Source organism: Balaenoptera musculus, chromosome 2 (genome assembly GCF_009873245.2).
Source record: "Balaenoptera musculus isolate JJ_BM4_2016_0621 chromosome 2, mBalMus1.pri.v3, whole genome shotgun sequence".
Taxonomy (NCBI): domain Eukaryota; kingdom Metazoa; phylum Chordata; class Mammalia; order Artiodactyla; family Balaenopteridae; genus Balaenoptera; species Balaenoptera musculus.
Window position 1 is genome coordinate 1805842 of NC_045786.1, and position 12413 is coordinate 1818254.

The window sequence follows — 12413 nt, forward strand, 5'->3', positions numbered from 1 at the left end:
GTGTTGATTAGAGTTTGGTAGACGTGGTTGAGATCTACCTCCTACAAAGGCAAGTTGGTTATTCACTTGACAATAATCGGCATGGAGAATGCAAGCAGATATTCAGAGGTAGCATAAATATGTAAAAACAAGATGCAAAATAGAACCACACTTAGCCTGAACCAGCGGCCAAGAATTATTTTCCTATCACAATGTACCAAAGGGACAAAACACAATCCGGATGACAACAGTGGCTCCTACAGCAGCGAGAAGCACACACAACTTGCAAAGCTCTCAGGTATTTTTTGCCTCCTCATGACACTTGATCTCCTCCAAGTTCCATTCCAACCCCTAAAACCCATTCCCGGGCCAGCTGGGAACCACACTCTTTACAAGACTTCAGGCAAAACACTGAATTTACTCAGTTGCTTTGACCAGTCACGTTGGATAAAAGTGTCATTTTTATTTGCATGATGTAAAAACATACTTGAAGTAGGAATACTCACATACTTTACAGTGTTAAATATATATATATAATAAGAAAGATTCATGAAGGCATTTGATATGAAACATACACAGTATGCTCTTTTAATATACAAATGCTTTAAAGAAAATAGAGAAATAAGAATTATAAAAGTCGCATCATTAAGAATTTATACATGTTTCCATTTTTCTTAAAGGTCACATTCTCATCCTTTGGGATGTACAGACGTTATGTGGTTTAACACAGTTTTATCCACATTCAAAACATCACGTTTTAAATGTTTGAAGCATAGCATGTACAGTACAAAATGTTTCCATAGGAACATAACAGAACCCATCTCTAGTGGCCCGCTGTCAGATGGCTCCTAATTAATCAGTTAGCCATTTTTAAGACACTAGTTCAGCTTATTGCTACAATATTCAAGTTGTTCTGGTCACCCCAAATATAAAGGCTTTCATTTATATTGGAATTTACTGACAAAGGCTCAAAGAGTTATCATAGAATACACACTAATATACAACAAAGTATTCTGAGTTAAATGAACTTCCCATCCTTAAATTAGAACCGAGAATAGTAATTTTAGGCTAATATATTATCCCTGTGATTGGTATTTTTTAAAATTTTGAGCAAAGTGCACAGTTAATGGAACCAGTCACCGGAAATGATCTTTCTGTGAACTCTCAGCTTCCTTTGAGTCAGACGTACCACCTGAGAAATGAGAACCTTCCAGCTTGATGGCGCCCGGGGCAGCTTCACAAATCAACACACAGGAGCCACGTGGAGTCACATTCATGAGTCGTGGGAGCCCAGCCGATAAACGCACAATTCACTTGACAGAGCCCCTGTGCGGAGTCAGCAGAACCAGCTCCCCAGAGACCAGTAAACGCTGAGTCCTAATTTAGGGCAAATGCCGCCATCCATCAGCCGTATTCTAGTGTTGGTGGACCCCGGACAAGGTTGAAATAGCCAGCCAGGGCCCCAAGGTCTATGTAGAGAGAACGCTGCCTCTTCAGCATCTCCGATTCCTCAGTGCTCCCTGTGCATGAAGAATCTGAAAAGGGAAACATCGAAAAAATAAAATAAATGACCAGGGAACATGTTCAATGATAAACGCCTGGTCCTTCAGCAAAACACAAAAACAACAACACACTGTGGGCCTAATGGAACAGCATTCAAACTCTGGTTTTATTAAGGAGCCATAGAGTTGAACACTATTGGCTAGTTTGTGTGATACGACACAGACAAAAGAATTCAAAAAAGAGTCAACGACCACAAGAAATCAGCTAGAAATCCTGGCCCATCTTCCAACATCCCAGATGATTCTTTTTAAATGCAGAAAAGTCAGACAAGAAGCCGAGACAAGCCAACAAGAGTTCCAGGCTTGACATCTGGGTTTGGACCCTAATAGATTTAGAATGTCACAGATTTTCATAAGAAAAATGGAAACCCCTCTCTGTGCATATTCAGTGCTCCTGGAATGCGTATTGTCTTTCCCAAAAGGGAAAGCTTCACAGCTGGCGGAGAGATTTTGAGCAGAAATGCAAGTTGCCTTCAAACTCAATATTTTATCAGCACCGTGATGTTTCCAAACAAGGGCTGGCGTGGTTTACCATAATTGCATTAAAAAGAACCCAGCTCTTTGCTAACAGCAAAACTGTCATGCTTGATCCATTTTTAAAAGCAAATGCTATTCTCTGTTGCAGAAAAGCAAGGCAGAGCAATTCTCAAAGACTGCATTATCTCCATTTGCCTGGAAACCAGTTAGACTTTGCTGGTAAATTAGCCAATTTTTTTTTTTTTTTTAATTGTGATTTTTTTTCTTTTTGGCCGTGCCCCGCGACAGGTGAGATCTTAGTTCCCTGACCAGGGATAGAACCCGTGCCCCCTGCAGTGGAAGCACAGAGTCTTAACCACTGGACCGCCAGGGAATTCCCAGCCAATTTTTTTTTTTTTTTTTTTTTTTGTATATGCTTTTGCTAACATTCTTGCTGCAATTTCTCCAACAACTTTATGGCATGCAGGAAGTCACTTCAATCTTTTTTAGTCTTATTGAAGTCTAGTTGATTGACAATGTTGTGTTCATTTCTGCTGTACAGCAAAGTGACTCAGTTATACACATATATATTCTTTATCGTATTCTTTTCCATTCTGGTTTATCACAGGATGTTTTTTTTTTTTTTTTTTTTTTTTTTAAAGATTTATTTATTGATTGATTGATTACTATGTTGGGTCTTCGTTTCTGTGCTAGGGCTTCCTGTAGTTGTGGCAAGCGGGGGCTACTCTTCATCGCGGTGCGCGGGCCTCTCACTGTTGTGGCCTCTCTTGTTGCGGAGCACAGGCTCCAGACGCGCAGGCTCAGTAGTTGTGGCTCACGGGCCTAGTTGCTCCGCGGCATGTGGGATCTTCCCAGGCCAGGGCGCGAACCCGTGTCCCCTGCATTGGCAGGCAGACTCTCAACCACTGCGCCACCAAGGAAGCCCTATCACAGGATGTTGACTATAAGTTCCCTGTGCTCTACAGTAGGACCTTGCTGTTTATCCATCCTATATATATACCAGTTTGCATCTGCTAATTCCATTTTTTTTTCCCAAGTGCCTTCATGAGCTCTAATTATTAGAAGTTGGGCAGAGACAGAAAAAGAAGGGAAGCAAGGGCACTGCACACCGCAGGGCGTCCATACCCGCGATGTTCTCAGGAAGCTCCAAGTCCTTTCGGCCCAGCACCCGCTTCCGCTCAAAGAGGGCAGAGTCGAGACTCTGACAGCGGGGCTGATCCTCCCTAGGGGGGTTCAGGGCGTCATGTTTCAGTAGGTCTGCTGCCCTGGGCCGCTGGTTGGGGTTCCTCTCCAGGGCGGCCTCCATCAGCTCTCTCATGCCAGGACTGCAGTCTTCAGCAATGTCTTCCAGAGGAGGCGCTTGCTTGTGGATCTAGGAACAAACCAGCTCTCTTAGCATCAGTGGTATGAAAATATACCCTCGACAGGACAAGTATTCTAGTTACAAGACCTGGGCAGTCTTCTGTTTCGAAGCCAATACAGTTCATACCCTTCAGTAACATGTCCTAAGGAAACCGAGCGAAACCCATCTTTTGGTGGAAGGCAGTCAAAGATACATGCGAGGTCTGAATAAACAGCTTTCCATCAGAGCAGTGGCCAAAGGTCCCTGTGCAGTAATGGGGAAGCGTCTACTTCTCAACCTCTCCACGGTCAAAGGGGGCCTGCGTGTTTCGCTACGTTCCAGGCTGCCGTGGGGATCTACAATCTAACATCTTTTTTTGGGAACGTGTTCAAAGAACACATACAACTTCCTTGGCTCAATGATCTATGCTACTCTGATGCTCTTCTGCGGCATCTTGTATAACAGCGTAGCTATAATTTCTGCCCGTGCACATTGGGGTAGGTTCCCGCACAAACAGTGATGCCTTCTTTGCGGGAACGGGTCATCGCTCCACGTGGGAGGAACTTTCAGCTTCCCCTCATGGGTCAGTTCACCATCATCCCACTCAGGTGTGTTATCCGAGAAAGAGCAGCTCTCCTGAGCAGGTGGGATGCCCCGCCGCCCCTGCTTACTATGTACAGGTAGGAGGGGTAGGCGGAGCGCGGGTAGCGCTTCACCCAGGGCGGGGTGCCCGTCTGCATGTGGATGAGCGTGGCCCCCAGGCTGTAGATGTCTGCTTTGGTCGAATGGCCCCTGCACAGGATCACCTCCGGGCTCATGTAAATCTGAAAGAGAAGGAGGACAGGTCAGTCCGACTCCCCTCACCTGTCTAGGTACCATTTCCCTAATCCACTTCGGGAAAGCTTCACCATATTCACCGCACACTTCATCCCCTCAGAAGGGCCTGGCATTGCTGTGTTCCCTTCAGCGAAGGAGAAGAACAGACCCTCGGGGACCCAGGCAGCTTTGGCCGAGGGGCCCCTGCAGCCTCAGAACACCTTTTCGCACAGACTGAACACAAGGCAGACCAGGCAGCAGAGGACCCACAGCCGAGAACCCACCTGGGAGTCCCACTCATCCAAGTTCTGCAAAGCACAGATCAATGCTTCCTGTTTCTATTAAAACATCAATTCCTTTCCTATTTAAATGACACTGAAATACACGTCCTCATTTCATGTTTGTCATTAAAATGCCAAACCACTAACTATCTGCAGTCATCAAAGGCAGCAGAAATCTCCAGGGTATCAACACCGACTAGGCGGAAGAGAAGGATTTAAAGTGTAATAGTGGGAAAGTGATCCTAATTGGTCATTTCTATGAACCACTTCTTATTTCTACCTACCAGGGAGCCCAGTGACTAAATATTAAAGGCATGCCATGTTCACATTGTGTAAGTTCTGTCTGGTTTTTATGAGCCGATGCTGGAAAAGGAGGGCTAGTTTTAGAAATGGTTTCTCTAAGCAGCGTTTGTTTCTAAACGTAAAAAAGAGAAAAAGAGCAAACCCTGGGGACCCGTGTCTTTACGGCGGGTACAGGCATAGAGCAGTTACTACCTTCATTGTCAATATTTAGCTTTGAGAAGTTCTGGTGCTGCCTGTCATCTGACTATGGAGAAGCGGGCGAGTGTTCCCAGAGTACATTTCAGAGTAAATAAATAAAGAACTGGCTTACAAAACCTGGGGAAACTGCCCAGTTTCCCCCTCCTAAGTTGCCTCAAGTACTTCCTACAACACAATTCCGGGCTGGCTGGCTTTGGTTCCCTCGCTGATTTTCTCTCTCTCTCTCTCTCTCTCTCTCTCTCTCTGAAGGACTTTCTTACCAAATAAAATCACGAGATTTAGCACCACGCACAGTGGTCAGGACAGCTGCCCAACAGCAGCGCCCACCCTGCTGCACCCCTGCCAGCTCCCCTAAGCGAGGATCAGGCAGAGCGTTACTGCGGGCGTCACCAAGGGCAGCTATGTGCGCAGGGCCCTGGCGGGACCGTGTGATGGCACATCGGGGACGGCAGCATCCCCTCCCCCTGGACACCTGGCTGCCACCCCCCGGGCGGCTCCCCATCACCCCCCCCCCGAGGCCCACGGCTCACGCTCCTGGCTCCTCAAGCCCTAAGGAGCCAGAGCAGCAGGGCATGCGGGTCAAGGGCACTTCCTTTCAGGGCTGGCTCTGTGGGGCTCGTGCACCCGAGGGTGTGGGCACTGGAGCAAAGGAGCCTAGAGGTCAGGGGTCAAGGCCTTCACCTCTGAACACATTTATTACAAAGGGAAAGAGACTGTGTGTGTGTGTGTGTGTGTCTGTGCACGTGAGGATGACGTGTGACCTTACATAAGAACTTTCCAAAAGGAAGCATGCAATCAAAGGAATTCTAATTAGCTATTCACGTTGATTTTTTTCTTCCTTCTCTGTAGCAGGGAATTCAAAAACAATAGCTTAAAGATAGGACAGATTAACCCTGTATGTGTATTAGCAATACATGGTTACAGGATCATGTCCTGAATTTGAATGAGCTCTGTTGGGGGGATCAGAAATCATCTGTAGCCAAGTGATCAAGTTCTAATGGGAAGCGAATCTGCACGGTTGACCTTGACTAATGATACCTTCTTGGTTCTTTAAGGATGAGGAGTCAAAACAAGGTTGCTGAGAGCTTTCCTTCCCACTTCAACTCACCAACCCACTTCCCTGTCACACTCCGACCGTGAGTGCCAGACAGAGGGTAAACAAGCACGGGTTGATCAGAAGAGTTTATAACTAGGAACACCAAGGCCAGTTTAGCCCGTCATAGAAAGCAATTTACATTTGGTGAAAATACCTCAATCCAAATACTATTCAGGAACAGACGCTGTGCTCCTATCTCATACCCAAGCACACACTCTCTTTCTGCTAGAAAATCCCAGAAAGGAGATGTCTTTCTCTGGCTATTGCAAAATGTTCAATTTGATCACCCTGCCGGGAAGAGAAAGGTATTTTCCATCTTTAATACCATAAATAGTTTGTTTCCCAAACTGGCTCCAGGAAAAAGGGTAGAGTGTCACATATCTGAATGTCTGACGACTGCCAAAATATGCTGAAGTATTTTCCGAAAAAAACATGTCATAAGTGTTGTCTTATTAGATTTTGTGCTTTGGGAAAGTTTTCCTATGATCTGGGGACTAAAACATTCTTAAAAAAAATAATAAATAAATAATGTTCTCTTCTGAACATCGTTCTGCTTGAAGACAACTCTCCAGAATCCTCTCCCAAGTATTTTCCAGAATAAGTTCAGTAATAACAGCAAAAACAAAGATCTCTTCTGCTGCCTGGGGGGAGTCTTTGCTTTCAGAGAGTTAAGAAAAGGCTTACAGAATCTTGGTTTGAAAGGCAGACAATTTTTTTTTAGCACTGCAATGAGTTCAGTGCAATACATTTACTAGCTAAACTAAAGGTTATCGTCTGATTAACACCAGGACTGACCTGATAATCTTGGGGCAAAGGTCCAGCCAACTGCCCTCTCTCCATTTCCTGAGGGCACTTTCAACAGCTAGAAGGGTATGCGGCTGAGAGGCTCTGACAGTTCACCCTCTGATAGTTTTATCATCTCTCAGTCATGGAGGTGGGTCAGGAAGGCAGCTTCTACACCCATGTACCTTCCCAGATGCATCCAACCCCATACCCATCATAATCAACTGTGAACTAAACGGTTAAACGTTAATAATTCAGGTAAATTTAAAATGGGTCCTTCCTCCAGAGTAGACTCCTTATTGGCTTTGCCCTGCGCTCCATCCCTGGTACCTACAGCAGCCTTCACACAGCAGATGCCCGATAGACACTCATTACACAGATCAGCTGTTCAGCCTAATAAGATGAGCGCTAAATATATTATTTGACAGCCCGTGAACGCATTTCTCTGAATCCCATTTAGATTCAGGAAAGTTCTGCTTTTGTTGTTTTTGCTTCACAAATGAGTTAAATAGTATAGCAAGTTTATATCTTCAAATAAGATTCATTTGTGCTCCAGTAAATGAGACTTCTTTTAAGATTTCCCGGATTCAAGAGAGGCCTGAAATGCTGTCAGTTCTCAGTAAATGTTCTTAAGGACCATGACAATTACAGCTGTAATTGAACCAAAACAGTAATATTAGTTATGCTAAAACCACATATATTAGTTATATCAAGAAGTTACGTAGCCCTTAAACCTTAGACTTTAGACTCAGAAAGAAGTAGATTTCGAGGCCCTGATCTATCAGTAGCTGAGTAACTTGAGGCACTTTATTTTAACCTCTTCAAGCTTATTTTCTTATTTTAAAATGGGAGTAATAGTATTTGCCTATGATAAAAGCATTGTGAGGATTAAACAATATAATTTATTTCAAGGGCTGAAGAGTATATGGCACAGAGTAAATGCTCATTAAACATGGTCCAATGATAACAATGATTTAATGTAATGGTTTTCCTCCCCTTCTTTGTCCTTTCTGCAGTAATGCTAGCACATCTTATTTTTACTCTTAGTAAGATATTGCCCATTCTGGTGTGAACATAATTACCTCTGTTCCTCGCAGGTCCTTAGGAAAATAGATCTCTTCAGTCATTTGGACGCTTAGACCAAAATCCACCAAAACAGCTTTTGTGGACATGAAAACAATGTTGCTTGCTATAAAGAGAGGAAAATTTTCAGTAAAAAATTGTGTATCTATCCCTAACTAAAATGAAAGCATTATTTAAAACAACGAGTTCCATATAAAGATAGAATGAAATGCTTCCCCTACTAAAATGGGCTTATTATGTTCAAAAGAGAAGGATGAAATCTGGGTGAGAGTTTAGGTAAAAACCACTTCAGATGTGTCAAGAATTGAGCCAAGGTGGCTATAAATGATTGTTTGTAGCCGTTAATAATCCTCAAGATACAACAGCCAAGACATGGAAACAACCGAAGTGTCCATTGATGGATGAATGCATAAAGAAGATTTGTATATATATATAAATTTTTGTGATACATAATATATACATATAAATTGTGTGGTATATAGAATGGAATATTATTCAACCACTAAAAAAGAAGGAAACCCTGCTATTTGTGACAATACGGATGAACCTTGACGGCATTATGCGAAACGAAATAAGTCAGACAGGAAAAGACAAACACCGTATGATCTAACATATGTGGAATCTAAAAAAGAAAAAAAACAAACAAACATAGAAACAGAGAACAGAGTGGTTGCCACGGGTTGGGGTGGGGGGAATTCGGGAAGGTGGTCAAAGGTTACAAATAATAAGATGAAAAATAATAATAAGATGAATATTATTTCATCTTCCAATAATAAGATGAAAAAGTTCTGGGGCTGTGATGTACAGTATGGTGACTATAGTCCATAATACTGAATGCGTATTGGAGAGTCGCTAAGAGAATAGATTTTAAAAGTTCCCACCACACAAAAAAATTATAAATACATGAGATGGATGGATGTTAACTAACCCTATTGTGGTGATCATTTTGCAATACATACATATATCAAATCATTACCTTGTACACCTTAAACTTACACAATGTTATATGTCAAGTATTTCTCAATAAAGCTGGAAAAAATATTTTTTATATTTTACATATTGAGTTTCAAATTCTAAGACATAAGCATAGTATTATCAAGCCACTTTCTAAAACAAAAAAGTAAAATACCCAATTTTTGTCAGGACAAGTTTTGCTAGTTCAATTTACCCTTAGATATTAAGGGTTCATAGCGGGTCTCTCTTGTGTATTTCCCCACAATCTCTTATTCCTAGAAAGCAGTCAGTGAAAGCTTCTTTAATGGACTATTGCCAAATTTGTATTCAAAATTAAAAAGCAATTTGTTTTTCAAAAATGTTGACTCTGTTTTTAAGTATGTTACTATTTTTAAAGCCTATTAACAAGGCAGTCGTTAATGATATGTGGCTATAATCTCTTCCACAACAATTGGAAAATCATCCTTCCTTATGACTTTGAAAGCTCTCATGACCCCACTGGACTCTAAAATGTATCTCAGGAACCCAGGGAGAAAGGGGGAGAGTGCTGGCGGGGACAGGTGTCTTCCCTGACACCAAGGATCTTCAGATTGAAGGAGGAGCCGTGTGCCTAAGGTCTAACTAGTCCTTTTTAAGCCAAAAAGGGACACGTCCAAGGAGAACTCACGTTTAATGTCATGGTGAATCACTTTCTTTGAGTGCAGAAAATCAAGTCCCTTGAGAACATGCTTTGTCACCCAAATAATCTCAAATTCTCTCATGGGTCCACAGCTCTCCAGTTTCTCCAGGACAGACCCTCCCTCGCCTGCTTCCATAAAGAGATGGACGGTTTCGCCCCATAGAACCGCGCCGTATAACTCAGCGATGTTCTCGTGCCGGAAGCAAGCCTGGATTTCCACGTCAGATGGCTTAAATTGGTCTACTGGGATCTAGAACACAAAACACAAGGAAGATTCTAAACAACCCCAGGATAAAGAAAAGAATACACAACATAGGTCAACTCACAAACCAAAAGGCAAATAAATGCCCTCAAGGATATTCAGATGTGTTGTGAAATTGTACTCCTGAGTTAAGATAATGTTTACTTGAGATACGCCTTTACATTCATGTCCGCTTAAGGTAAAAAAAATAAGAAAATAAAAAACAAAATAATGAAATACTGCTTTCATTTAGAGTATAGATACCCAACTGAAGAATTATTCATGACTGAAACAGAGGAGGTAATTTCCCATCTTTTATACATGTAATTTCTATGGCACCTAGATTTTAGGCCATATTTTCAATATTCCTTGTCACGAAATAATATAATGTCTCTGGTCTCTCAGTTTGCGTTCTAACAATGTATTTAAATAAGCACTGGCCTTCTACTCTACAGAAAATCGGAAGTCATTAATGAAGAAAGAAGTAGCTCTTTCAGTGCAGATAGATATGGAATGTCTCCAAAATATACTGTTAGACTGAAAAAAATAAAGATGCAGAAGTACATATATTATATTCCCATTTGTAATAAAATGTTCAACTATACATACACATGTCCATAGAATTCTCTGGAAGGACATTTAAGAACCCATTAACAGTAGTTACTTTAAGGAAAGGGATCTCATTCTTTAGCCTGCATCCTTTTGAACCTGTTTAGGGTTGTTAATCATCTTATATGTTTCTCTTTTTTAAGAAAAAATATGGCTTAAATATTAAATATAAGGACTGCAAGGAAAACAAACCCACAAAGCTGTTTCCCACGTCTTTTGTGATGAAACTGAAAAACAGAACACTTTGCTTCTAAGAGCTTTAAAAAAATGTCTCCAGATTTTTTTTTTTTTAACTTGGACGTATCTCCTAAATGCAACCTTCCAGTAACTTACTCTATTACCTCCTTTTCTTCCTTTTAATAACAGCTGCTCTGGCCACCCTTTAAGGAGGAACAAACAAGGCCCACATGACAATAAGAGAGACAGATGATATTCAGTAATTATTTTCTGTTTTGCTTTCGTTAAATCAAAAGTGAGTTTGTTTTATTGCACTTTAAAAAAAAACAAAACTTTAAAGTAGAACAGACATACACAAAAGTGCAAAACTGGTTAAGTATCAAACTCAAGGAATTTTCAGCTGAACACACCCATGTAACCACTATATAGAGCAGGAAACAGAAGTCCACCAGCACCCTGAAGCCCTCCACTGACCCCTGCCTGTCCCTGCTCCCCATGGGCACCCACTAATGGGACTTCCAACAGCATGGGTTCGTTTAGCCTTTTTTGGCCTTTATGGAAGAGGAATCTCATACAGTAGATCCTATTTTGTGTCCAGCTGCTCTGGCTTCACCTAATGCAGATTTATCATCGGCATTACGAAGTTGTAAACCATTTCTTCTCTTCACTGGACAGCATCCCAGTATGTAAATACACCACATCTCAGCATGTGGAAACTTCCCAGTTTGGGGCTATTACAAATACTGCCGCCATGAACACTAGCACATGGCTCTGGTGACCGCGTGTACATGCCTGCTGGGCAAGCACCTGCAGGAGTGGAATTGCTGGGTCACAGGGCGTGTGTGCATCACTTTGGTAGGTCCTGCCAAATGGTTTTCCAAAGTGGGGCACCTCAGCAGTGATTGCTCAATAGGAAGAGATGGGGTTTTTCTCCGAAATTCAGCCCTTTAATCTGTAGTCCTGAGGAGACTTGCAGCTTTCCCAGCGTCTGCTTCCCTGCCTGGTCCCCTCCCCAGTGGGTGGCATTAAAGCAGCAGCAAACAGATGTGCTCTTGCAGGGTAGTTCCCCTTCAGCCACCACAAGAGGGATGAAGTTATCCGAGCTGGCGCTAAAGAAGCTGGTACTTTCTTTGTTATCAGAGCAAAATGATTAAAATCAACTATGCCCTTAAGCAGACTTGGGGCCTGAATGGCCCCAGGTAGCAAGCAAATCTATAAAACACAGATGCTTTTTTTGGACACAGCACCCTTAGATAAGAGGCAGTCAAGGGCAGCCAGCTTTGAGTGAAGTAAATAAACGAACACACAAAAGCTCCAATGCCGAACAGGCAGGGCACCCTGTCTGCTTATGAAGTACATACCAATTTACATGCCATTCTTTTCTTAGTTTTTATGTCTTGTGCTAAGTACACTTTTCCAAAGGCCCCCCGAGGAATAAAATCAGAGCCAATATTCCTGTAAGTCAGCTTCCAAGGGATGAGAAGAACATCAGAGTCTATCTGATAGCGTCCATTCTGGGGAGTGATTACCTACAACAAAACAAAAATGCAGGAGGGTGAGAATTTCAGCAAAGTCCTTTTCTGAGACCCGCCCTATAGATACTGGTTACGTTAGACCGCATTCCTACACGCAGGGTTCAAAATTAATGTCACCGTATATAATCATAACAGTGTACAGAGGATATATTTAGAGCGTCAGCAAAACAGAGAAAGCATGAAACAGAAACACATCCCTGGTCAGACCTGATCATATTTCTATCTATGTGTGAGCAATTCACTGCCAAAGAGAACTTTAAAAATGATTTACCTAAGGCAGCATGACTGCTGTGACCAA

At 42.4% G+C, this 12413-nt stretch overlaps 1 protein-coding gene across 4 annotated transcripts in view; it reads right to left on the reverse strand.

Annotated features, from left to right (window-relative positions):
* Nucleotides 1-377: 377 nt before the first annotated feature.
* Nucleotides 378-12413, reverse strand: part of MAP3K8 (mitogen-activated protein kinase kinase kinase 8) — a 29112-nt gene continuing 17076 nt past the window's right edge. For 3 of the 4 annotated variants that reach the window (XM_036842200.1, XM_036842199.1, XM_036842198.1), the window contains 6 exons: nt 11942-12109; nt 9542-9803; nt 7920-8026; nt 4032-4184; nt 3144-3390; nt 423-1514 (listed from right to left, as the gene is read on the reverse strand). In XM_036842200.1, the coding sequence (XP_036698095.1) occupies nt 1384-1514; nt 3144-3390; nt 4032-4184; nt 7920-8026; nt 9542-9803; nt 11942-12109 (1068 nt within the window). In that variant the 3' untranslated portion in view covers nt 423-1383. Of the gene's footprint in view, nt 1515-3143; nt 3391-4031; nt 4185-7919; nt 8027-9541; nt 9804-11941; nt 12110-12413 lie in introns of all 4 variants that reach the window. The other variant, XM_036842196.1, reaches the window with a different exon arrangement.